This window comes from Aspergillus bombycis (assembly GCF_001792695.1).
Source record: "Aspergillus bombycis strain NRRL26010 chromosome Unknown contig00063, whole genome shotgun sequence".
Classification (NCBI taxonomy): domain Eukaryota; kingdom Fungi; phylum Ascomycota; class Eurotiomycetes; order Eurotiales; family Aspergillaceae; genus Aspergillus; species Aspergillus bombycis.
The window spans coordinates 99360-124408 of NW_019170065.1; the positions used below are offsets into that span (position 1 = coordinate 99360).

Consider the following 25049-nt stretch of genomic DNA (forward strand, 5'->3'; position numbering starts at 1 on the left):
TGATTGTCTTTTGTTTATTTATTTACTTTTTTCACTCTACTTTCACACTTTGAATTATCATTATATTCAGAAGTATATTAGCACTGGGCAAAAATTATCGTATAGTACATTATAATTATCATTATTTCAATAATATATACCATCATATGCCAATATGTATGTGGCGAACAAATCCCCCAAAAATGTCAAGGCCAATCAAACATCAGCGCAGGCTCGGTCAGCCTGTGCTCGAAAGATGCCACTTCAGACATGTCCCATATACTCACAAATAATACATCGCTGAATGAATCTGGGTATCAGATAGTATAATATCAGAGAGTCTAAAGTAGACTCCCTTTTCATCGTGATAGAAAAGATATGCCGTAGAAAAAAGAAAGTCACGATCATTATCGAATGTGACGTAAGCGTCGAGTCGCTTCAATAGCCACAAGCGTACTTAGCGCGCCAATAAACAGACAGATCGAGATGGCATTGGGCGAACCCTTATCGAGGTTCATCCATTGCGTCTCCGAAGCGTCTCGCTTTGTGCTACCTGGCTCGATAACACTGAACACTATCCAGCTGATGAATGTGCCGACGAATTGTGGCAGTGTCGTATACACATTCAGCACGCCTAGGTAAATGCCAGCCAATTCACCTGTTGATGGTAGATCGGAGGCGCCACCCTCTGTGTCACTATCGCTGTCTGTGTCGTTGTGGTTGAGTCGCAGGACGTCCATCTCCGTATCTCCATTGCTATCACTGTAAGCCCCAGAACGGATACTGGAAGATGTGATCATAGTGACACCGGACAGACGCGATGCTTGAGTTGGGCCTAAGGCTAGCTTGTTTATCTCCACACCCATGAAGGCGAAAGGGGCCCAGCTGCTAACAGCCCACGGAATTCCACACAAGGCTACTAAAAAGGTCGCAAAGGCCCGGGATCGGGCCAAAGGTGCGAAGATCATAGTGGCTGCAAACATCACATGGGAGATCAACCAGGTCGTCTGCAAGTCCGGGCGTATCAAAGTGATCTTCTTAAGCAAGGCAGCAATCCCTGGAGGAGGCCGTGGTGTAAATCTAGGCCTCCTGTTATCCGGGGGTTGTACGCAGAATGGCAACAGAACAGAGCTGAAGAATGTGATGGATGAGAAGACAACCAGTGACAAACTGCCAACTCGACCAACCTCACCAAGCATGTCCGTCGGATGCGTCGCATCCTTTGGAACCTCATACCGGAAATATGTCTCACCAACCCAGGTGGTACTGTAGAAAAGGAATGGAAACCAACCTAGTATAGATTAGCGAGGGTTGTATCAAAGTTTTCACAAGGAAGTCTATACCAATCCACGCCCAAAATTGAGCCCAGCAGATGGCTTGGATGCGGGGAGGCAAGTCCATTGTAGTTTTGAATAGTTGAGACATAACCTGGAAAGCCCCGGCCTTCCCTTCGGAGTCTCTGTCCCACAAGTCAACGAACCGCATCTAGGGCATATCCTCGGTCATCTACTCACCTAGCAGTAATCAATATTCTCTCCTTCACCGCATAACAAGTGACCAGAACAGCGATGAGTAAGGAAAGCGCAGCGATAACTGTCATCTGCTTAAATTGAGTATCGCCAATTGTGGTGCCAAAAATGCTAACTGTATCGATTGATCCGATGATATAACTAATGAGCTGGCCAATGGCTGACATTCTAGTGGCTTTGGGATATCAGATCAGTCATTCGCATTTCGGCAATGGGCAAAAAACGTACCCCATGCTGACCCAGCCTGCTGTGATGGAATAGGCAATGTATCAACTATCAAGCTCCGACAGCACGCTTGGACTAGACGCTGTTAGATAGAACTTGAGATTTCCTTGGTACCCCACACCCACCGATATTGATGGCAAAGTCCACGGCATAAATGCTAAGGACCGCTAGCGCAATGATAACTCGGTTGGCCTAGTAAATGATCCACATGTGAGCTCTTGCTTAAAACTCGGCGTGCTTCTCAGTCTACCTTTTCTGCATCCTTGACAAAAAGGTTGACAATTTCAGTGGTCCATCCCAGCACTAACAAACACATCGCGACGATCACTGAGCCTACAATCATGAATGGCCTTCGTCTTCCCCATTTCGATCGTGACCGATCAGCGATGACACCAATGAGAGGCTGGATAATCAACCCGGACAAAGGACCAGCGATCCAGACGAGCGATGTTCGGGATTTAGTGAGACCGAGCTGGAGAAGATACGGAGTGCAGTCTATGTCGAGTAGGTCTGATTAGAGGGCGGTTGGGCGGCAGGGAGGAAAAGGTCTTACAGGTCATTTCAATGCCCCAAGTAAACCTGTACCATAGTATCTTAGCTGATTATGTTCATCACAAGCAGTGTAGATACCGACAACGGTGGTCAACGTACTGTAACCCTAACAGACTAAACGTCAAGAGTGCCATTCGCATTGCCTCTGTTCGCCCCTTGATGGAGGGCGAACCCACCCATCTTGCAGCTTGCGGCATCCTTAATTATATCGCTGGGTGCTTGCATGCAATTGACTCTCTCTGGACTTCTCAATTTTCCATGAATAGGACTAGGTCCACCTGGTCTCGTACCTGCGATCAGGCAACCGCACGTTCTATAGCAGTCGACAAGTTCTCGGTTCTATCGGGGGATATAAGAGTCTGGGTGGTAATTGCAAGGTGCAAGGGCTCCTATGAGCCTGAACTCGACGAGTAATCGACAGCCGGTGGTAGAGGTGGGAGGAGGATCGCGCTCGTCGCAGTGTCTGTCTGTGATAAAAATAGCATGGGATGATACAACGCAGATCCAATGGCGGGAACAATGTCGTGGAAACCTCGAAGACTGATGGGTGGAAGCGGGTAAGCGGTGTTCTATACCGGAAAGTAATCCGATGGGAGAGTCAATCGCATATAAAAGCAAAGAACGCCTGGAGAAAATTGAGGCACCAAAGGAAGAAAGGAAAGAAAGAAAAGGAAAGTCACGGGCGGGACCCAGACAACAGACGCATGCGGGCCCCCGGGAACGTCAGGGCAGAATTCAATCAATCTTATCGGCAGCATTCTATGAAATTTAATCTTACCAGACCCACAAGGGACCTGAAAGGGTGGTTTATAAATAGCTGATCACGAACTCTCTAATGAACATCGACATTTTAACAGGCGACTGACTCGTACGTAATGCTAAGCTAATCTTATTTATATCTACAGGGATCCAAGGGGTGTGGTTTTTTTTTCTTCTTTTTTTTAAATAAAAAAAATAGCCTTGTTGTCTCCGCCAAGTCCTAGAATCAGCTTGGCCTCTTTTCCTGGAGAACAACAGCGCGAGATCTGCGCATCTTTCGTGATATTCGTAATATTCACTTGATTCGTTTCTAGAGTTGGGTGGTAAAAATGGATTTACTCCGTCATTGCCGGCCCACCGATTGTTTAAAAAAGCCGCCTACTCAAACCGAAATTCCCAAACATACCATAACAATAAAAACAAACTCGGTCATGCTGCATTAGTATCTTTGCCCCTTTTTGTCCTTTTTACATTCTCGTTAGCCTCATAAGCCTTCCCCGTCTACAGACGGTTGGGGGTGGAAGTCAAGGGCCACTGGTAGCCAGCAGCATCGCTGAACTTGTAGCCGAACGAGGCAGTGAAGTCGTCGAGAACAGCAGGCCCACGAGAGCCTAGTTCACCATTAGTCACCAAAACTCGCATACTATATGCAACACGGATTCATAACATACCATAGGGGTATTCCATAGGGATAATCTCCTTGTTATCATCAAGGTAGTGGAGGAGCGGTGTAAAGATTCTCCAGCTGGCGTCAAGTTCGTCATCACGGACGAAGTTCGAGTGATCACCCTTTAGGGCGTCCAGGATCAAAGACTCATAAGCTTCGGGGATCTTAAGGTCGGAGAAGCGACGGCGGTAGGTGAGGTCAAGCTCGGTCACAACAGTCTGCATAGACAGGCCAGGAAGCTTTGAGTTCATCTTGATATACACAGACTCGTTGGGCTGAACACGGATGACGAGCTCGTTGCGAGGAATGTCCTTGAAGATGCCCGAAGTCACGTCGCGGAACTGAATACGGATCTCGGTCTTCTGCTCGTTGAGTGCTAGGGACTGTAAGCATGCGAGCAACGCAGGGAGTGTAGGGGATAGAATGTACCTTTGCCGGCCTTCATGATGAAAGGAACACCGTCCCACCGCTCGTTCTTGATGTATGCGACCAATGCGCAGAAAGTGGGGCAGCGAGAATCCTGAGGGACAGTCTCGTCCTCCTTGTATGCGGGCTTGCTTCCGTCCAAAGACTTTCCGTATTGACCAATGATGACGTTCTTGGGCTCAATGGCGTCCATTGCGCGCAGGACACGCACCTACTAATGCATCAATATCAGAGCGGAGGATGGCTGGGTTGAAAGAAACCGTTACCTTCTCGTCACGAATATCCTCGGCGGAAAATGAGATGGGGCGCTCCATAGCGAGCAAAGTCAACACCTGCAACAAGTCTGCAGCAAAGAGGTCAGCGTTTTGCCAGCATGTGGGAACAAACAACGTGTTACGTACGGTTCTGCATAACGTCACGAATGATACCGAACTCGTCGAAGTAGCCTCCACGACCCTCAGTGCCGAAGGGCTCCTTAAATGTGATCTGGAGCAAGTCATTTAGTAAATGACCAGGCCAAGCAGAGCAATCATCCGATTCATACCTGCACATTATCGATGTGATGACGGTTCCAGGTGGCGTTGAAGAATTCGTTGCCGAAGCGCATAATAAGGATGTTCTTGACCATCTCCTTGCCCAGGTAGTGGTCAATACGGAAGATCTCCTCTTCCTTCCAGTTGGGGTCGAGCGCCTTCTGGAGATCACGGGAGCTCTGAAGGTCCTTGCCGAAAGGCTTCTCAACCTATAAAAAATGAAGCACACATGAGCAACCGTTTTTGCTGAAGACGACGGTATAAGGAGCGACTCACGATAATACGAGCGATACCGTTCTTGGGGTAGCAGTTTCTCTTTAATTGATCTGACACGGTGGTAAAGACGCTGGGGGGAAGAGCCATGTAGAAGACACGGTTCTGCTCCTTCTGACCCTTCTCGACTTCCTCGAGGTGCCTAGTGAGGTTCTGGAAAGACTCATCCTTGTCGTATTGACCCGAGACGTAGGAGCATAGTTGGCAGAAGCTGTCCAGCTGCTCTTCGATCTCCTTAGTAGGGGTCTTAATATACGACCGTACACGTCTCAGGTATTCTTCATGATCCATGTTTGTGCGGGCATAGCCGACAATCTTAATTCCCTTGGGGAGGAACTTGTTACGGTACTAGATGCAAGGTCAGTTAGGGAAAACAGACTACTTAGCCCCTCATTGGAGGTCTAGTCCGCAGGTACATACAAGGCCGAAAAGTGCCGGGAACTATGAGGGACATTAGCTTCCGATCGATTTCTTGCACCAAGCTCCGCAGGATCACCCACCGTCTTCTTCTTCGCGAGATCTCCCGAGGCACCAAGCACTACAATGGCAGTGTCATCTTTAAGCTCGATGGTGCTAAGCGAAATATCCATGTTAGCAGCGAATTAGAGGCACTTGCAGAACAGGGATGGTAATGATGTATGTCGATCAATGGGGGTCTGTATGTGATAGAAGGAACATTTAAGGGAAAATAAAACAGAGCCCCCCCCCCCCCCCCCCCCAAAAAAAAAGCAGTCTAGAGATCGAATTCTAAATAATGTATATACTTGATGGGGATCAATTCCAGGTTGAAATGCTTCGAGCGCGCGTTTGTCATGGCGGGTGGACGAAGTGGGCGGAACAGTTGAGAGGGAGGGGTGTGATGTCAGAGGGAGACAGGATGTGGTCAACACTCACCCAGCGTTCTGGCGCTCCTCAGAACGTGCTATTGTGCTGGCCATGATGTTATGACAGGAGATCGGGTCGCAATGGGGTGGAAGGAATGTAGGAAAGGAGAAAGAGGTCTAAACTCGAGAGGAGAGGGAAAAATTAAAGGGGAGTCAGAAATGGAGGAGAGGTTTGTTGGAAAAATCCCCAACAGTTCCGGCGGAGCAGTGTACTTTTTTAACGCCGTGAGAGGGCTCTGCTTAGAGCTGCAGCAGCATTACGATGGTGGGGCACGAGGCCTTCTTTTCCACCTCCGTCCATATAATTTGCCGCGGGGCTCTCACTCTTTCATGTATTACCTCTGGTATTATGGTATTATTATTTAATTCTATTATCATGATCTTTCTCCTTTTTTCTTTTTTCTTTTTTTTTTAGATAAAAACCTTTTTTATTTCTATTTTATTTTATTTCTTTGTTATCCTGCCCCTTTGTATCATTCTCTACATACATAAGATTTTTTCTTAAATTCAAATCCTGTATTATAAATTTAATAGGCTTCTAGACTTTCTAGAAGATAATGTTCTTGCTGGCTTATCATCTTGTAATGAATTTCCTAGCTAATCCTCAGGTCCCATCGGCCTCTCACTCCTCCGTCTTATATCATAGTGTCCATTTTCATACGTGACAGCTGAACTAGGTAGCCCCCAGCCCCTTAGGTATTGCACTACCTATAGTAGTAACTACAACCACCGTACCTGTAGAGCATGTCTGTAACTTTGTATTACCGCCAAAATATCAGATCAGAATCCCTGGAATTATCCGAAGATGGACTGGGCTAAGTCTACTGGAAAATTCAGATCCACTGAGTACCACTCGTTCCATTATCCAAAGTAACTGCTGGATGTTACTGACCCCGCGCGAGCTATCAGCTGGCTGGTAATCTTATGTCTCACGAGTCACAACTGCTTATTCTCAAGTAATCTGCATATCACCTGAATGTAATCATTGTTTTATAGACGTGAAAGAAGAGTAAGACATAAGTAAATTTTTACTTGCTAAATCTAGGAGGGTAACCGTCTTCAATCTGATTGCTAACTGTCAACGGAGGACGCAATGGAAGTTGAATTTAGGGCTATAACGACAGCCTGGGTAAATAGTATTTCATTCTTAAGCCCTTATTCACTGTCACTCTACTGTTTCACCTTCAATTTACCTTAACAATTGAATCTGCCCCTCGTATAGTTTAATTTAATATATAGACTAGAAAGTATCCCTCCGATTACAGTACACAAAGAGCGATTTCGGACTCCACTGTATTACATGGTATGTACATACAGACCGGCCTATTGCATCGATCGCGCCAGAAGCTGTGAGGAAGGTAACCGGAACTGCGTGCTCCTAGAAGCCACTTTCGGTGACCGTACTCGTGGAGATAGATCGGCGGATTTGTCATCCAAAGTTGATAACTGCCACTCAATCATTACGGATTCTATTTTCCCGTAAGTTTAAAGAAAGTCTGGATAGAAATGTAATCAGACCGACTCGGCTACCTTAACGCCGAACCTAGCCTCACGATTGTACCGAGTCGGGTATTAACTTGATAGTTGACTCGCACTGTTGTCTCGAGGTAGTGAACGTATTGTAGAAGTAGCGAGCTCCCTGTTACTCATCTTCTTCTCTTTTTGTCCCCTTATTTCTTTTTGAACTGCTACGGTCAGGGCAGGATACAATCGTGTATCGTTAGAGTAAAACAACATATAAAGGTCGCTGCCGATTGCCTGTGGGGCGGAACTCGCTGTATTTCCAAATATGTGCTCCCGGTATGATCACTCAGTAAGGGTGCCGTCTTTAGTTATAAACTCCGTAGCGGAGTACATCCCATACATACTACATCACTGGATGAGCACCACTGCAATGATGAATCAAACCCCAATACCCCTATATGCACCATAATATGGCTCCTACTTTATGTGAATGCACCGAGGCCCCCAATTCGATGAAGTGAGAGCGGAAACCCAAAAGGTAATAGCTACACCTGATCCCTCTGCAGGGGCGATGGGGCCTTTGTCGTCATTGAAGAGTCAGTCTACTGTGACTCTCAAACACGTTTTGTCAGCGGGGTGCAGTGCTAGACGGACGCTCCATGCCGTTAGAATAGCCGCCCGAACCGGCCTCGGACCACAGTAGCCCGACGGCAAAAAAGGTAACGATGCGGTGGAGACTTGCAGCCGGAATTTAGAGTCAATGCTTATCTCGGGGACAGGAAGATCAGTTTCTCCGCGGGAACCGAAATAGGTTTAGCGGTCTTTTCCCTTGCTCCATCACGGGATTTGGCTAGCCCTGGCTGGGGTCGACCACAGGTGACCAGTCAGCTCGCTAAGCGTCCCGAAACGGGTTAGGGCGAGTCGCACCGAACACACCCTCGCAAATTGTGAACGCCGTCTCATACCTACGAAGCGACGACAACCACGACAACCCGAACGACATTTTTGCGGGTCATTTCCTCGACTTGTTTGCGTTGCCCGCTGTTGCTCAGAACCGCCGTCAGAATGCCTTCGGAACACGGTCACAGACGTGAGTACACCTCTGGAGTTATTGAATGTTATGGTTCCGGTTATGGTTATGGTTATGGGGTGTGCGACAACGGATATTACTTGGAGTCGGGAATGAGCTTGGAGGATGCTACATGAAGCTTGGTTGGAGACGATATGCTAACATGTATCTTTCTAAATTATAGTCTACGTCAAGTAAGTTACCACAACTATATCGTGTCGCGCGTATCCGGAAATGATATACGTCTATCAAAGCCACTTAAGAGGATGGGATACGGATGGGACCGCGACAGATGATCAGAACAGAGGATTAATACGAATTGCTCTTTAGGGGACGTCACCTGAGCTACCAGCGCTCCAAGCGCCAGGTCAACCCCAACACCAGGTACCGATCCGCATCTGATATCGGAAGGAAGTCTGGGACACGGAATCTGACATGGGTGATATAGTCTGATCAAGATCGACGGTGTTGACAACACCGAGGCTGCCAACTTCTACCTCGGCAAGAAGGTCGCTTTCGTCTACCGGGCTAAGCGCGAGGTTCGGGGTTCCAACATCCGGGTGATCTGGGGCAAGGTTACTCGTCCTCACGGTATGTGAAACTGAACTATATGGTGCACGGAACTCAGGCAATGATGGTGGAAATTGCAGTGAAGTGCAAGACTGACAATAGAATACAACAGGCAACTCCGGCGTTGTCCGTGCTCAGTTCCGCCACAACCTCCCCCCCAAGTCCTTCGGCGCTACTGTCCGCGTCATGCTCTACCCCTCCAACATCTAAATGACTCGGTTTTATTATGTGTTAGTTGGCACTCCGGAATCTTCACGCAGACAGTCGGGCAAGGAGTCGACGGTATGAGCCAATGTTGAGATGGAGTTGGCGGGTTGATAATGTTCGTGGGAGAGGCAGGGCCGACCAGCCCTACGAATTAAAATAAAAGAACTTTTATGTCTCCTTTACAGCATGGATATCTGTCAGTTATTAGGCATTAGAAACGCTTGACCCGTTTTAAATACCGGCGAGCATCATGTGTCTTCTCTGACACCATGGCTTCACCACTCGGCGCACATCACACCAATCAATATACCATTTCAGCATGATGATTCAATTTCGCATTCGGACGTTAGGCGGGCCCTGTTCGAATAAAAGTCTAGGTTGGACAACGAGGACGAGATGGGCAAACCGCAACCACTTGCAACAAATAGAAATTTCCCGTGCTCGCGATGTTGAAAGTGAAGCCCAGTCTAGTCGAGCCCTTATGCGACATTGGCTCAAATCTCATGACGTTGATGGCTATAACCTGATCTTTAAACCCCGGGGTTTGTTGCTGTATCCATACACTAGAACATTTTGTAATTCAAACCTTGATATGCAGGAGCCATACATTGATTGTGGACGGTTTAGTTTACGTCACTCCAACTATGTCCTGCTGCGTATACAATTGGTATATGACGTGTGGGCAGTTGCCCTGACTTCTGTTCAGCTCTGGGTTGCTAGTATACATATCCCGTAGGCATCACCTGGGGCAGGAAAATATTTCCGCCCACCGTGCAATGATATGTCGTCGGATGCGTGGCTCTGTTCTGGAACATACTTTGTGCAGTACACAACATTCTATTCTACATGAACCACCTCAGCTCATAAATTATAAGAGCAGCACTACAAGTATGATCTCCAGAACACACACTAATAAATATATTAGCAGGGCGCACACTTGTATCTAGCACGCTACTCGTCCAAGTACAGTACACCTTATATACTTCCGAGGGAACTGAAGCTCTAGCATATACCATTCTTCATTGGTATCCTGCGTGACCCATGAACCTAGACAAACATCTGCCTTACAACACCAACCGATTCGGCCAAATACATCCAATAGAGGTTGGTCTAGCCCTGTACCTACTATGGGACCATTAATTGTGACACAGTAATAGAGGCCATCAGGTCACTCCGTTACACCAGTATTTCTTCAGATAATATGTGCTGTGCCTAGATCTCCCGTCTTGTCTGATTCTGTAGGTATACTGTGCTACATGAAGAGCAACAGACTGGAACAGTCATAAATGGGCACATACCATGGACTTGTCTGGAACTGACGCCCTTCAACTCTCGCTTAGAGAAGGTTGATGGCAGTGTTATTGAGTCTGGACATGCAACTGCAGAGGTCATTGGATATGTGCGAAGGGCATGACTGGGGTCTAATAGTATGGCATGGAGTATACCGATTATAGGTCGGGGTCTGAAGGGTGCGGATCACAGTGCCAGTATACTTGAGCACATTGGTCATTGCCTATCTTGTTGTGAGCATACTGCAGAGCACGTTGGATGGTGGGAAATCGTCGACTCTCCTGCCATTCCAGTTGGAGGTTTGGGTGTGAAGAGATTATCAGAGGTTGCGGCAGTAGGCAATCCAATCCAGGTTGACTATGGAACAGGGAAGGCATAGGGGAACCAGCAAGAGGTGAGGATACTGCTGAACAGTGTTTCACAGACTTGATTAAATCTAAGTTGACCGCGTATGTTAAAGTGAAGTGAAGCCCTAATCAATACATGCGTTTCAGGTATTATTTAGGGTGACGTATTGCCCAAGCGGGCACCCCAGCTGTCTAGTATGGAGTGTTCATTCCCGGCGAGGACACAATCTAATATATTTATAGCTTGCTGCCAAGTTATCTTTAATGTCATCGCAAAATGATGAAACTAGATTCATGTCTCTACCGTAACAACTGGCATGTTAGCACTATTCAACTCGATCGCCTTAGCTTTGACACCGAATAATTCAATATTTTTTGACCTGGTTCTACTTCCATGGGTAAATGAGAATCATATCCATTATGTCCTAGAGAACCTTGAGATATTCCAACTAGGGAGAAATATTAGACAAACCCTAAGACTATCCCCAGTTTTGCGGCGAGAGCGCTATGCGAGCCTGGAATCCTAAAATCTAGCCTTCTTGCATGGGGTGAATTCTCTTCGATCCGAGTTAATCAGAATTAAAGTAGGCGCCATCCCCCACTGCGTTGACCCACTGCATAATGTAATTTGAAGATCGTCATGGATCCCTTCATTGGCGCCCTCTTAAGACTTTTTTCTCGATAGCAACAATTATGCATAATCTGACATAAACCTGGGGGTTGTAGGTATCATTTCTTATAGTTATACAGGGAGTCCATAAAGGCAAGCGTTACCTAGGAAAAAGACACGGGGAAAGAAAAATGTCATGTGGTACAATTTATATATATCTAACTACTAGTACTACTAGTAGTAGTGCAGTCTCCGCAGGCATAAAACAAAGGTGAGGTTGCTGACTGCCTGTGAATAACTTGAAGACTCGGCAGGTCCTCCGACTTGTCAATTGGACGTGATATCAAGACATCAGGATTTAGTTGCACTCGTGACCAATGGGATGATGGCGGATGGGCGAAAAGGTCAGTTAGTGTATAGCGCTAAATCAATGTGACTTATTTTTGCTTCAACGATTTCAATACCGGCCTTGTATGTAATATAAATACCACCTTACTGAGACATCGGTTGGATTCCAATTAAGTGAAAAAATTAGTTTTACAAGAGAGGCGGGAGGTTGGATTGAGTAACGGTGATGTAGCGCTGTCACCGGAGGCAATGAGGCAATGAAAATCTTCTGATTGATCCCACCCTGTTTGTTGATTCATTACGCAAGAAAGAAGATCAGGACGATCAGTGGGTTTGACAACACAGTCTTGCAACCTTATCGTATCACCTCAGCCCCCCAGGTTGGTTCCTGACACATCTGGAGCCGAAAGAAAACGATTGTTGGAGGGTTTGGGTGGCTGGTCGACGTTCTTATTGATTGGTCCCTCTGGAGTCCAGCGAGGAGAACTTGCGTAACGCACACACTGTGACTCTTGTTTGCTATTGGACTTGCTCTTCCTCCCATTCTTTGGTTTTGATTCTGGATTTTTTTTCTTCTTAATGCAGGGTTTTATTCTTAGAAATTTAATTGATTAGTCTTCATCTTTTTACTTTCCTTTCCCAAATTGTATTTTATTTTATTTTCCTAGGCTGCTCTCAAGGTAAATTTCTTACCCGCGGTCCAATCGGTTAGTGTCTGTCACGAGGTACCAAACAAATAAGAATCAAAGAAATACTGCTTTCTCGAACCTGAAAGTCTAATGATTCACCCAGAAAACGAGTTCTTAGATGATATTCTTCAGCGTAAATAAGGATTGGAAGATGCTTCGACAGAATAAAAACACCAGGAGCATGGTCAACCCGGTCATGGTCATCAGCTTAACTGCACATAAGCTGTATAGATCTACTTGATATACATCTAAGAATAGACATGCCATGGGAACCCCGATGGAAACTTCTGCCCAGTCCGCTTAGACTTGACTAACGCCATCGTCCGACCCAAAACCAAACTACGGCAGAACAGGCTGGAACGAATACGCTGATAGGAGACGTTCCAACCGGTCGTCCATACAGAAGACTTGCCTTTCCCCTCTTATTGCGTGGCGCCTGTCGTCAACCCCAAATCTGGGTTAAGTCAAAAAGGTCTCGACAGTCCTCGTGGTGAATCTTAATTGAAAGTGAACCTCAAACCTCATTGTTTTCTTTCTCTTCTTCTTATCTCTTCCTGCCGACTTTCGTTTGCCGACCATATACACGGCCACTGTCTTCCACATAGCCATACTTCTCACCGTCGCTACCATTGTCGATCGCTCATTGTCCGTTCTCCCTCCAAACCATCCCATCGGTTGCCTGCTCTCTGGTCTGACACTAATCTTGCAGGATCCAGTGCCGATCGTCTGATAGATTTTATTTGACAACCTGTGCCTGTCGCATCACGCCTTCTGTTGTGACGACAACAGCAACAACTGAGCATTGCTTTTCTTTTTCTTGGGACGGTAAACTGGGACAAACCAATTGGTGCACTCAACTTTCTGGACTCGCGGGGTATAAATATCCCATTCCAGAAGGGCCAAACTAGACGCCAGGTTAGGGATAGGATCCAAAATTCCCCCCCCACACGCCTGCACACGCTCGTTTCGTTGGCTGCCTTGTCAAGGATTCGTCGAAACCAAGCGCCTGAGACACTCGCTGTCTGCTACAATTGAATCATACATTCCTTGGCGGTTTCCACTCCGCTTGCTGTTGCGCTCCACAACGGCCGCTATAGTGCAGATAGATCGCTACGAAACAAGTTCCAGGGTAGTCATCAGGCGCTAAGGACGACGGGGAGTATTAAAAATGGCGTCCCCCCAACAGCCCGCGCCTCCGAGACACAGTCGGGGTTTCAGTTTTGGTGGCAGGTCAGACAATTCCAGCAATTCTGGCAGCAATAAAATCCGTCTCACCGAAACTGCTGAGGAGAAACATAAACGTACTTTACATACCAAAGCCGACCCCATGGTTGCTATGAGCGAGGCGCAACCAAGTATGTTACCAAATTTAACTCCCATGCTTCGACTTTGTCTCTTCTCCTTTGGGTTCTCATTGATCCTGTTCTCATTTTTGTTTCTCTCAAACCCCGCCCTGTTGACATTTTTTTTTCTCCGATCGCTTTGGCACATGTTTCTGAGCTGACAGGTCATATTTAGTGTTGGTTGCTTTGGAAAAGTCCACCATCGGCTCTTTAAGGGAGATGCAGCACAAAGATCAGTACGGGAATATCATAAGTTCGTTTACGATTTTCTTAAATAATCGGTGCCTCGCTATGGGAGAACGATGAACTAATTGTCTGTTTTGGTTGAATAGCCGACCCCGATCTCTCCAATCCCACCCGTTCTCGACTTGAACGTCCGCTAGATACAATTCGTTCTTTTGAAGCCGCCATCTATGGATCGTACAATAGCAGACCGGTATCATATGCTAGAACAGGTGCGTTCGACCTCAGGAAAATATTTGTTGTAGGATGCTAATTGAGGGCTAGACCATGAATCCACCCCTGGAGCAGAATATAGTAGACGCAGCAGCTACTTCGGTGGTGCGTCACATAACATCCACCACACCCTTGTTTTATCTCCGTTACTGACTTGGTAATACGACTACAGGACACAACGGTCATCACAGAGGCTACAACGACCAAAATGGTCACTACAATGGACGTGGAACATATTCCCGACCGGAAAGTTATATGGAGAGCAACTATGGTGGCGGGCCCCCTGAGAATCACTACCCATACAATCAAGGCGGCGGAAGGCGACCACGTCGGCACCGTATGGAGCCCGAGTACCATGGCGCACAAAATGGTTATGGGTCTAATGGCTACCATAAATCTTACGAAAACGTGACGGCAGCGTCTGGGTCGGGGAGCAATACCGATCCTTGGGCCAACAATTCCACCGATCCAAGCTCTGTGAACAGCTCAATCGACCAGCTGCAACAACAACAACAACAGCTGCTCCAGCAACAGCAGCAGGAGAGAGCAGTCGCAGAAAGGTATGGGTTCGCAGGATTCGGCCCTGAACCGAATCTCAATAATGGCGGTGCGTTAGCCTCTGGCGCCGCTGGAACTGGACCAATTAAGCTTGGGAATTCCGCTCCAGTCGCCGATCCCAACGCTGGAGGCCCCGTGGGTGGACCAGCCTCAGCCGCAGGTGCGCCCACCACCCGTCGCCATCTTCGCAAAGCGACGAACGCCTCTGATGCGAGCGATACGAAGCGAAAAAGTTGGTTTAAGCGAAGGTTCAGCAAGGACTAGTCCATTCATCTCCTCCACTTTTACCCTCCCCCCCTTTTACCCGACCCAAACATTTGTCGTTCAATGCGTGTTTTCTCACCTCACATAACGGATGTAATAACTCATTTGGCGTTTTCTTCTCGACTTACAGCAATGGGATCTACGGAATGGGACAGTACAGGAACTTATGTGTATTTGTTTTATTGTTATATTTTCTCTGTTTTTAATTAGCTTCTAGCTTGTTATTATGCGTGTTTTTTTTGCTGTTTTTATCTTCAGGCACGCAGTTGATGGATGTTACGAGATTACGATATAATGGTGGATTTATCGATTAGTTTCATGAGATAGTACTTGTCAAAAAGGGTCATTCATTCGATGTTCAGTGATATGGGCGAATTTATTGTTATTATGAAATGAGGATCAGTGCTGTATGTCTTGAATCTAGCTCCTGGTTCCAGACGCGGCCCTGTTGATCAATATGCAAATGTGAGAGATCACATCGGTAATTTACTTGATGCAAAGAGGATTTAGAGCGGCAGCAATCACATCTTATTGAGACTTCTATGGCTTCTCGCTATATTCGACAACATCTAGAACTGGACATTAAGATATATATAAAACTCAACAACAAATAAGGACTAAAACAATTCTCAGATACAGACAACCATCAACAAAATCACATGACATGGGAATCAAGATTAAACATAAACGCACACAAACCACACTATCACCTTGCGAAACCCCATCCTGCACCAAAAGCAGGACGAAGAAGAAGGGGGATGGGAGGAAGATTATCTCTTCCCAAAAAGCTTATACTTCAACCTGTCCGCCCACCCATCATGCGCCAGCGCCTTCTGCTGTTTCTTCTCCTCATCCCTCTTCTTATGCGCCTCGTCAAGATGGACATTTCCTTGTCCGCCGCGCTGACATTATTAGAACATAGCTCTCATGTACGCAAGGAAAGGGCCCCGGGGGGTGGGGGGGGTTAAAGAATGAACATACGCCGATGTGATAATCGCCGTCGGTTGAATTGCGAATCGCCAGCTCGGGAATGATTTCCGTGTCGTGAGGCGTTCCCGTCGTGGGACGTACGTGGGGAGAGCCGATGTTGCCTGCGCCGCCACGCTATTGCAGTCTAGAGGTCAGTGATCTATGGTGGTCTATTTGGTTTAGGGTTGGGTGGGGAGGTATGTACTCACGCCGGCGGAGTATGCGCCGTCGCCTTGGTCTCCGTAGGCGCCCTCACGGACTATACCGCCATCGACGTATCTGTGGTGTATTTGTTAGACGGGAGATGTGTGGAGGGTGAAGGATATTGGGGTGCGCACTGGGTGGAGTCGGCGCCGATATTGCCTTGGCCTGAGGTAGGAGATGGTATGTTAGAACCAGTTGGGTGAGAGGGGTATGAGCTTGAGAATGTATTCAAGAAGGGAGCGCACCTCCGCGGCCGTGCGATACGATGGGTTCGTGTTCGCCCATGGTAGTAGGAGTGATATGGGTCTGGTTGATAGTGCTGAGTAGGCCGGTATGCGCCGCGTCTGGAGCTGGGACAGAATCCTTGATGTTTTGAGAGAGGTCGCTTGCGCGCGAAAGTCGGGCCAGGGGCTCAGTACTTATATCTATGCGCCGGTGGGCAGTCGGCGCTTTCCAGAAGGATTCCAAAATGGATGGGAAGTAAACTCAAAGGTAAAGTTTAGGAACGAAAAGCTATGAGAGGGTTTGATGTGGTTCCTCAGACTCAGGAGATGGACTGGGCCCTGAAAGTCCCGAAGGATTCCCTAAAGGTTTATTGAACCCGGGGTTTATCAGGGATCAGGCTTACAATCGACATATACTAACTCGGTGACGTCGGTGCGAGCCCATCAATTGGGCAGATAAATGATAAGATAACGAAGCTGCGATGCAACCCATTGGTCCAGTTCGTGACTAACGATCGTTGATAACTCATCCCGTGGATAAGGCGCGGCCTTGGCAGGTGATTTTGGAATACTATTTAGTAAATATTCATATTCATGCGCACGACGCAGCTAGAAATCACCAGCAAGACAGTCTCCCTCGCTACATTCCTACAATAACAAATATCGCTTCTACTTCTTCTGTTCGACGGTAGGTCCTCCACCGGTGGTGGGAAGACCCATGAAGATCTTGAAAGAATCGTAACTAGCAAGTGTTAGTAGTCAATTCCCATAATCGTGCAGATGGAGCGGCAAGAGATACATACATCATCCACTGCAAACCGGTCTACGAATCCCTTTGGTTAGCGGATGTCTCAACAAGGTCTGTTGTAGACTTACCAGAGTTCCGATCATGACAATTCTGACGGGAAGACCATTCCACAGGCCAGCGAAGCCAATTTCCTTGTAGATCCGGCCCATAGCGGCACCAAAGGCTTCGCCAGGCTGTCTGTTTGCGTTCAACTTACTCACCATCACATCAGCGGGATGGGATACAACAGCGCATAGAATACCAGCCAAGTAGCCACCAGTGAAAGCCACCCCAGTCTGTGCGCCTTTATTGTAATCAGACTTCTGACCCGGTAGGTAGTTGTAGATCATCTCCACGATGGTCTCGAATGAAGCAAACTTCATCATGGTGTACGGAATCTGCCGACCCCACAGCGGATATAGACCCTTGTAAAGTCTATTCGAAGTCAGTGCGGTCCAGCTGCATCTATCATGTATAATTGAGTGCTTACCCAGCCACCCCTTCCTTCGAAACGACGTTGGAAATCCCTGTGAAAGTCGATCGGATATCAGGTGGGATTGTTGTCTGCATACGCACCTTGACGGCCTCGAAAGGACAGAGTGCTACATCAGCAATGATCTCTGCAGATGCACTGGCTGTGAGATACAGGGACGTCTTCCAGCGATTTGCGTTCTCTACTCCAACAAGGTCGCTGTAGAACTTCTTGAAAAACTCATAGCCACCGTACTTGAATGCTCCTTGGGCCTTCGTTCTGTTAGTCAGCTCCGTATATTGAATGTTAGTCATGCATCACCAGCGTACGCTGTATCCAAAGAAGGTAGGCCCCCAACCAGTAAAGACGCCTCTGAAGCCCTCTGCGGCGCGAATAGTACGAAAAGCCTCTAGGTTACTTTTGTAAAGCTGGGGGTCAACTTGGCGTCGACACTTGATGAGATCCAGTGGCGTCACAGCAGTGTGGGTAAGGCCCTATCCGCAGTCAGAAGATTGGAACAGTGAGTAAAGCGACTATCATTTTACAGGGGAAAACCTACGCAAGCAAGAAGCCCGCCGACTGTACAGGCTGCGTAATATTTAGGAGTCCACGGTTCAATCTTGCCGGTCTTGGCCTGGGCCTTTTGGCTTGCAATATTGAATTCGCGTGACGCCTCCTTTGCAAAAGCATCTGCCTTTCTTTTGGTATCATCAACCACACTCCATGCTGGAAACGCCTCCCGCCTTTTTGTTCCTGGAGCTCTCGAAAGTTGCGACTGCTTTCCGGGTTGGTTTAGAGGGTGCTGTGAGGAAAACGTGCTACTGATGATATCTTTAGAAGGAAACATTTTCGCGAGAAATTCTCTAGTTGAATCGTGTTAAAATATTGGGTTTATTGTAGGTTGGGAGGTCTCCACAGGGCCAAACCGTACATACTGGTGGTTGTATATCTATAAAGAAGATCGTCCCCACTTCTAGGGCAGCTGGTATCTCAATTAGTACAAAGCAGTTGGAACACGAGTCGCTCGAACTACTGGCCTTTTCTTCCCCTTAGAGATACCAAAGGGGCAGTATGTCAGTTTAAATAATAAACCAAATGTGACTCAGTCCGAAGCAGGACCCGAACAACCCCAAAGGGGAGAGAATCTGACACTGCGGCAGCGACCGGCAATGACGTCGAATGGTATCGTGACACCCATTACGAGGTAGGTGTGGTTGGCGCCAAACCCGATCGGCTTAGAGGACGGAGACTAAGGCTCGTGGGCCGCAATCGATAAATTTATCATCCATTGGAACAGACCTCACCTGCGATATTGTCAACGCAATCCGGTTTCTTTACCCCATATCCTTTGCCCTTAGTGTCTGCACGGCCGTGTTTCTCCGAGTTTACCCTGTGCGCCTTCCTGTCTCGATTTGAAGCCGTCCCTATCACCAATTGGACACCATAGTTGGCCCCTCTTCGTACCCCTCCTAATCGCTTTGCTGCCCCTCCTGTGAATCACTCCGTGGATATGGCTTCCTATTCGACCGGCAGCGAGGCATTTGCCCGCGAAAAGCTCTCTTCCACCGTGGAACAGCCCACTTCCCCGTCATTGTGGGCAGACAAGTACCGAGGGGTTAGTTACCACTCTATGTTGGCACTTCACGCCTAACTGCATAGACCCATTGTTATTCCCTATTTACTGACAAAAGAATTCTAGGCTACAGTCGAAGATCTGGACCCCCCTCCGGCACTGTCAGTCTCCCCTAGCGATTTAGTCTCCTCCGCCATGCTCGCAGCCTACGAACGTGATTTCACTCATTTAACCGTCACCTCTTCTACGAAACGATCCCTACTTGGCTACCTCAGCATTCCCCGCCTCAAGCAACTTTTGAAAGAAGGAGCTATCAAAGAATCAGACTCCGTGTCTGCCGCCATGCAGCGGTTTAACCGGAAGCGGGGCTTGTACCAGGTAATCACAATGGAGACTCCCTTGGAGGAATTGGAGCAATTCTTTGAGAGTGAAACCGGTCCCAATGGCGAGAAGCGAGAGAAACAACAGTTTGCCGTGGTAACAGATGCATCGCGGAAATTCGTGCTCGGAGTGGTAACGAAGAGTGATCTGGAGGAGTTTGTGAAGAGGAGGCCATAAATCCCTGAATCTTAACGTAATCCTCTGTTTCTTTTTTTTTCTTTACTTGTCTCTCTTCTTCTGCTCGGGTTCAACTTGTTTATATACAGTCTGTCAGTGCATTTCCAGGCGCGGCTTCTTCAACATGGGCTGGTTGTAATACTGGAACTATCGTCTCCCACAAGGGTCCGAAACGGGACTACTTAACGGCCCGCGGCACCCCTGTAGGCGTGTTTTACCTACGTGGATCTAGTTATGATATAAGAATCTCACATATTCAACTGATATTCCTACAGTCCACATGAGCTATCATCCTTGGGCCAAGCCAAAGTAGAATTACAACACAGCCGTCCGCGAACGCCGCATATTAAGTACAAAGATCAACAACGCAAACGTGTAAACCGATTGATAATCCTGCTAGAGGCCACAAGCCCCTTATTGCGCCTTCTTTTCTTTCTTCTTCGTTAAGGCTTCTCTCTCCAGGCGATCATCCTGCCATGCAACAAAGACATACGCAAACAAGACGATATTGGCCGTAACGGCCGCAATAATGCCAGCGACGGTTGGACTCGCTACCTGATGTTAGAACTTATACCTCAAGGGTACATGGAAGTCATGGAAGAAAGAAGTAAACAAAAAGACCAGGAGACAAAAGGAGCATACCGCCAAACTTCACTGCGACAAAGTACATGCCAATGGGCAATGAGACCATGGCTGCGGAAAACCCTAGCAGTTTGAAGATGACATTTCTGTAACGAACTATTAGTATCCGTGACAATTCGTCGGTGGGGCACTCTGAGCGGCATGGCTTGGTTCGCAGAAGACACTACATGTCTATTGGGCTCGCCGCGGCGCATCGGCTATGTGGCATGAATGCAGATTGGGGATGGAAATCAGACGGAGAAAACTCTTACGTGGGAACTGCAGGCGTAACATCGGAATCGGATATTTTCTCCGGTGCAGGAGAAGCGACCGCTTCTGCGTATGATTTACCCTGAGGACGACGGGTGGCCATTTTGGATAGCAAAGGGTGTTGATACTAAGTGCGTGGACCGAACAGATATGATGATACCCTTTGGGGGGGGCTGGGAGAGAAGGGAGGAGTTCAACTGCACGTAGAAAGCTAATCCAATTGAGGCTAAATTGATTTCTGAGCCTGATGATTATACTTATGGACGGTTCTCCGTGTCCAAAGACTAAAGAAGAAGTGTTTATTGAATCATTGATTTACTCAATCCAGGCGACGTAATTCAGGTGAGGTCATTGCATGCGCATATCTCATTGGTCCGTGGCCATTGAAAGCCTCCGATAGTCAAAAAGCTCCATTATTCTTTCAACACTGAGGGATCCTACGCACCACTTTCGATACAGGTGGAAAGAGGCACAGTGTATGGTAAGTGACTTTTGTCTTCATGGAATTCCTTACTCTGCTCCATGGATATCTTTTGGAGATGTCGCTGGATTTCCTGCTCGGTCTTTAATTGAAGCGCCAATTCACGTGACCGCGGGCGCGTCTGAGCGCGTTTTTTGCGGAGAAAAAAAGCCCTTTAACTTAATTTGAGCAAAAGTTCAGGTTGGGGAAAAGAAGGAACTTTCTCTCGGTCGTCTGAGCGAAGCTGCCTTCCTGCCGCAGTGGCCGGGCCTCAACTTAATTCACCAATATCGGACAAGACTTACTAACCATGGACGATTCAGTTCCTGATACCCCGGTTAGCGACAAAGAAGTCATTCACAATACGCCGCCCAGGAGAGAAGACGACGGGTATGAGACTGTCGCCACTGTTCCGCTGCCAAACTTTCAACAGCCTGGAACCCAGTCCCTGACCCCGGCGACCCAACGTCTAACACAACCAACACAGATTATAGAACCGCCCTATTCTGCGAAGGGCAATTCAGTCATTCAAGTTGCTGCGTCTTCCCCGCCCGGTCCTACATCGTCTCCTTCTCGTCCTGCCTTGTCCGGCGGTCGCTTTGCCAGCGCAATGGCGCCCAGCGGTACCCAGTTCCGGCCCCCTGCGGTAGGCCCTGCGAAGCGTGCGCCGGTAATAGATCTTGAGGATGACGGCCCAACGTACCGTGGAGGGTCTTCGGACGACGATGACATTCAAATGACAAGCAGCACTGACATCAAGCCGTCCTTGTTTGCCAAATCTTCGCGGAACCCCGAAAAGGTTTTGGACTCACCGGGAGGTGCAACTAATTCTTCTCTCGACCGATTCAAAGAGATTACCGCGTCCGCCGTCTATAATCCATCGAGCGCAAAACGCCCTGCAGCTCAAATGGACCCTGTACCAAAAGGGACTGCGGTCAAGAAACTTCGGCAAGATGGGCCGTCCCGCGCGCAGCCTGTGGAGCTGGATATATCGTCTTTACAGGATATTGAAGACTATCAGATGAGGGCCAAGGTAGAGAAGATGCAAAGAGTGATACCACAAAAATCCGTTAAAGTTTGCATGCAAGCTCTTTTAGCGAAGCGTGGGAATTACGACGATGCTTTGGATTATCTGGCTAGCATGGTTGAAGGTGAAGCAGATGGAAGAGCCGACTTGTCGGACGATGAATTGGCTTTGAATAAAAGAGCCTCTCCCGTTGCGCCGGCAAAGCAGCAGATTAAAGCTCGAGGAACCATTCAGAATAAATGGGCCGCGATGCGCCTGGAGAATCGCAACACCCCGAAGGCACCTGCGCAACCATCCGACGAGGAATCCAAACCAAGGAGACGCTTAATCAGAGGCCCAAAGACCCGTGTGTCTTCCCCGAGCCCAGATCGCTCCGAGTCTCCTCCAAAAAAGAACCCCGGCAGACTTATTCAAGGGCGCAAGCAGCCATCGCCCGAACCTTCAGAGCCGGAGGCATCCATGTCCGATGACTCAGATTCTGGTGTAGAAGCTTTCCCGGAGGGTGAGAGTGCATTGGAAACCAAGGTTCTCAGGTTCTTCAATACATGCAATGTCCTTGACCTTGCAGACATTGCCGCAATCACCGAAGAAGTTGCGAAGGTCATAATTTCCAACCGACCTTTTGCATCTCTGGACGAAGTACGTGCCGTCACTGCGCCTACGACGGAGCAAACCGCGAAGCCAAAGGGTAGTCGTGGGCGTAAAACGCCCAAGCCCATTGGTGATAAAATTGTGGACAAATGCATGGATATGTGGGTTGGGTACGAAGCTGTTGATTCGTTGGTCGCAAAATGTGAGGCGCTTGGAAAGCCGATTGCATCGGAAATGAAAAAATGGGGTGTCGATATCTTTGGAAAGCGTGATGGGGAATTGGAGCTGACATCGATCGACCCCGGGGCATCGCATGACTCTGGCATCGGTACTCCTGCCAGTCAGCGTTCAGATGATGATAGTGATGGCCCTGCGACTGGCTCCCGTAAAAGCCGATTCATATCCCAGCCTGGTATTATGCGCGAAGACTTGAAGATGAAGGATTATCAAATCGTCGGAATTAATTGGTTGTCGTTGCTCTTCGAGAAAGAATTGAGCTGCATCCTTGCGGACGATATGGGTCTTGGGAAGACTTGCCAGGTCATTGCATTTTTGGCCCATCTGTATGAGAAGGGCATCAAGGGGCCGCACCTCATCGTCGTGCCTTCGTCCACAATCGAAAACTGGCTTAGAGAGTTCCAAAAGTTCTGCCCAACCCTCTCCGTTATGCCATACTACGCTGGCCAGGCTGAGCGCGCAGTGATTCGAGAAACGATCGAGGACAACAGGGACAGCATCAACGTTATTGTCACTACATATACCATTGCCAAAGCCAAGGTTGATGCACACTTCCTACGCAACATGGACTTCACTGTTTGTGTGTATGACGAGGGACATATGCTCAAGAGTTCTACGTCTGTTCTCTATGAGAAATTGATCAGAATCCGGGCTCGCTTTAGGCTTCTTTTAACAGGTACACCACTCCAAAACAATCTCCAAGAACTTGCCTCTCTTCTAGGCTTTATTCTCCCGAAGGTTTTCCAGGAGCGCAAGGAAGAGCTTCAGAATATCTTTGCAAACAAGGCGAAGACCGTGGATGAATCCCACTCTGCGTTGCTTTCTGCACAGCGCATCGAAAGAGCAAAATCAATGCTTAAGCCTTTTGTACTGCGACGCAAGAAGCACCAGGTCATTGATCTGCCCCCCAAGGTTTCTAAAGTTGAATATTGTGAATTAAATGAGTCCCAGAGGGAAATTTACGAACATGAGCAAGAAGAGGTCCGTCAGCTGTTAGCCGACCGAGCAGCTGGAAAGAAGACAGGCAACAAGTCTGCAAATATCCTGATGAAGCTACGACAGGCAGCTATCCATCCATTGCTATATAGGCGTCACTATAATGACACTACATTGAGCCGCATGGCGAAAGCTTGCCTCAAAGAAGAGCAGTGGTCCCTGTCAAACCCGGACATCATCTATGAAGAGCTACAGGCATATAATGACTTCGAATGCCACACTATGTGCGTGAACTACCCCAAATCGCTTGGGAAGTTTGCACTGAAAAACAATGAATGGATGGACTCGGGTAAAATCGATAAACTTTGTGAACTGCTGAAGCGATTCAAAGAAAACGGTGATCGCACTCTGATTTTCTCCCAATTCACTATGGTGATGGATATCCTCGAACACGTTCTTGAAAACCAGCATCTTGGTTTCGTTAGACTTGATGGCCGTACGAACGTCGAGGATCGCCAGTCCATTCTCGATGCTTTCCATGAACGGACAGAGATTCCGGTGTTTCTCCTCTCCACAAAAGCCGGTGGCGCAGGTATCAACTTGGCCTGTGCCAACAAAGTGGTGATCTTCGACTCGAGCTTCAACCCTCAGGAAGATGTACAAGCCGAGAACCGCGCCCATCGTGTGGGCCAAACGCGCGAAGTGGAAGTCATCCGACTTGTGACCAAGGACACAATCGAAGAACAGATCTACGCATTGGGACAGACGAAACTAGCTCTCGATCAAGCTGTAGCAGGCGAAGATGCCGCCGAGTTGAAGAAGAGTGAAGAAGCAGGCATGAAAGCGGTAGAGGATATGCTCATTGCTGGCTCAGGTGGAGAGAAACAGAACTCCTCATGAGAACGTATCCTTGAAGATTTCATACCTCCTAGCATTAACTATATTTCCGAAAGCCGCAACCATTCGAAGACGTATTCGAAGACGTTTGGGGCCGTGCAACAAACCTCGCAAAGACTACAGAGCCTATAGTGGTTGTATTCCGTTTATTTCCCTTTCCTGCTTTATCATGCTCTACTGT

The 25049-nt window shown here is 47.9% G+C and overlaps 8 protein-coding genes across 8 annotated transcripts; 4 read left to right on the forward strand and 4 right to left on the reverse strand.

Annotated features, from left to right (window-relative positions):
• Positions 1-386: 386 nt before the first annotated feature.
• Positions 387-2425, reverse strand: ABOM_005952 (putative sucrose transporter; the record flags this gene model as incomplete). The annotated part of the gene is made up of 8 exons (XM_022533081.1): positions 387-1270; positions 1323-1438; positions 1494-1683; positions 1737-1808; positions 1859-1925; positions 1984-2228; positions 2287-2312; positions 2385-2425. The coding sequence occupies 8 exons, from the start codon at positions 2423-2425 to the stop codon at positions 387-389; spliced, it is 1641 nt and encodes a 546-aa protein (XP_022387645.1).
• A 1120-nt stretch (positions 2426-3545) lies between these two features.
• Positions 3546-5881, reverse strand: ABOM_005953 (glucose-6-phosphate dehydrogenase; the record flags this gene model as incomplete). Its single annotated transcript, XM_022533082.1, has 10 exons — positions 3546-3655; positions 3716-4087; positions 4141-4348; positions 4404-4480; positions 4539-4623; positions 4682-4879; positions 4947-5291; positions 5364-5384; positions 5444-5516; positions 5838-5881. 10 exons carry the CDS (start codon positions 5879-5881, stop codon positions 3546-3548), a joined length of 1533 nt encoding a protein of 510 aa, XP_022387646.1.
• A 2475-nt stretch (positions 5882-8356) lies between these two features.
• ABOM_005954 (60S ribosomal protein eL33) lies at positions 8357-9140 on the forward strand (the record flags this gene model as incomplete). The annotated part of the gene is made up of 5 exons (XM_022533083.1): positions 8357-8381; positions 8545-8554; positions 8691-8744; positions 8809-8951; positions 9043-9140. 5 exons carry the CDS (start codon positions 8357-8359, stop codon positions 9138-9140), a joined length of 330 nt encoding a protein of 109 aa, XP_022387651.1.
• A 4449-nt stretch (positions 9141-13589) lies between these two features.
• ABOM_005955 (uncharacterized protein) lies at positions 13590-15042 on the forward strand (the record flags this gene model as incomplete). The annotated part of the gene is made up of 5 exons (XM_022533084.1): positions 13590-13776; positions 13940-14017; positions 14097-14219; positions 14272-14325; positions 14393-15042. 5 exons carry the CDS (start codon positions 13590-13592, stop codon positions 15040-15042), a joined length of 1092 nt encoding a protein of 363 aa, XP_022387652.1.
• Positions 15043-15812: 770 nt separating this feature from the next.
• ABOM_005956 (DUF3602 domain-containing protein) lies at positions 15813-16500 on the reverse strand (the record flags this gene model as incomplete). Its single annotated transcript, XM_022533085.1, has 5 exons — positions 15813-15944; positions 16024-16146; positions 16221-16290; positions 16350-16380; positions 16461-16500. The coding sequence occupies 5 exons, from the start codon at positions 16498-16500 to the stop codon at positions 15813-15815; spliced, it is 396 nt and encodes a 131-aa protein (XP_022387649.1).
• Positions 16501-17108: 608 nt separating this feature from the next.
• On the reverse strand, positions 17109-18545 carry ABOM_005957 (putative mitochondrial phosphate carrier protein; the record flags this gene model as incomplete). Its single annotated transcript, XM_022533086.1, has 6 exons — positions 17109-17181; positions 17243-17262; positions 17316-17661; positions 17717-17970; positions 18028-18192; positions 18258-18545. 6 exons carry the CDS (start codon positions 18543-18545, stop codon positions 17109-17111), a joined length of 1146 nt encoding a protein of 381 aa, XP_022387650.1.
• A 663-nt stretch (positions 18546-19208) lies between these two features.
• Positions 19209-19829, forward strand: ABOM_005958 (putative cystathionine beta-synthase (beta-thionase); the record flags this gene model as incomplete). The annotated part of the gene is made up of 2 exons (XM_022533087.1): positions 19209-19313; positions 19398-19829. The coding sequence occupies 2 exons, from the start codon at positions 19209-19211 to the stop codon at positions 19827-19829; spliced, it is 537 nt and encodes a 178-aa protein (XP_022387616.1).
• Positions 19830-21490: 1661 nt separating this feature from the next.
• Positions 21491-24871, forward strand: ABOM_005959 (DEAD/DEAH box helicase; the record flags this gene model as incomplete). The annotated part of the gene is made up of 1 exon (XM_022533088.1): positions 21491-24871. The coding sequence occupies one exon, from the start codon at positions 21491-21493 to the stop codon at positions 24869-24871; it is 3381 nt and encodes a 1126-aa protein (XP_022387653.1).
• Positions 24872-25049: the final 178 nt, after the last annotated feature.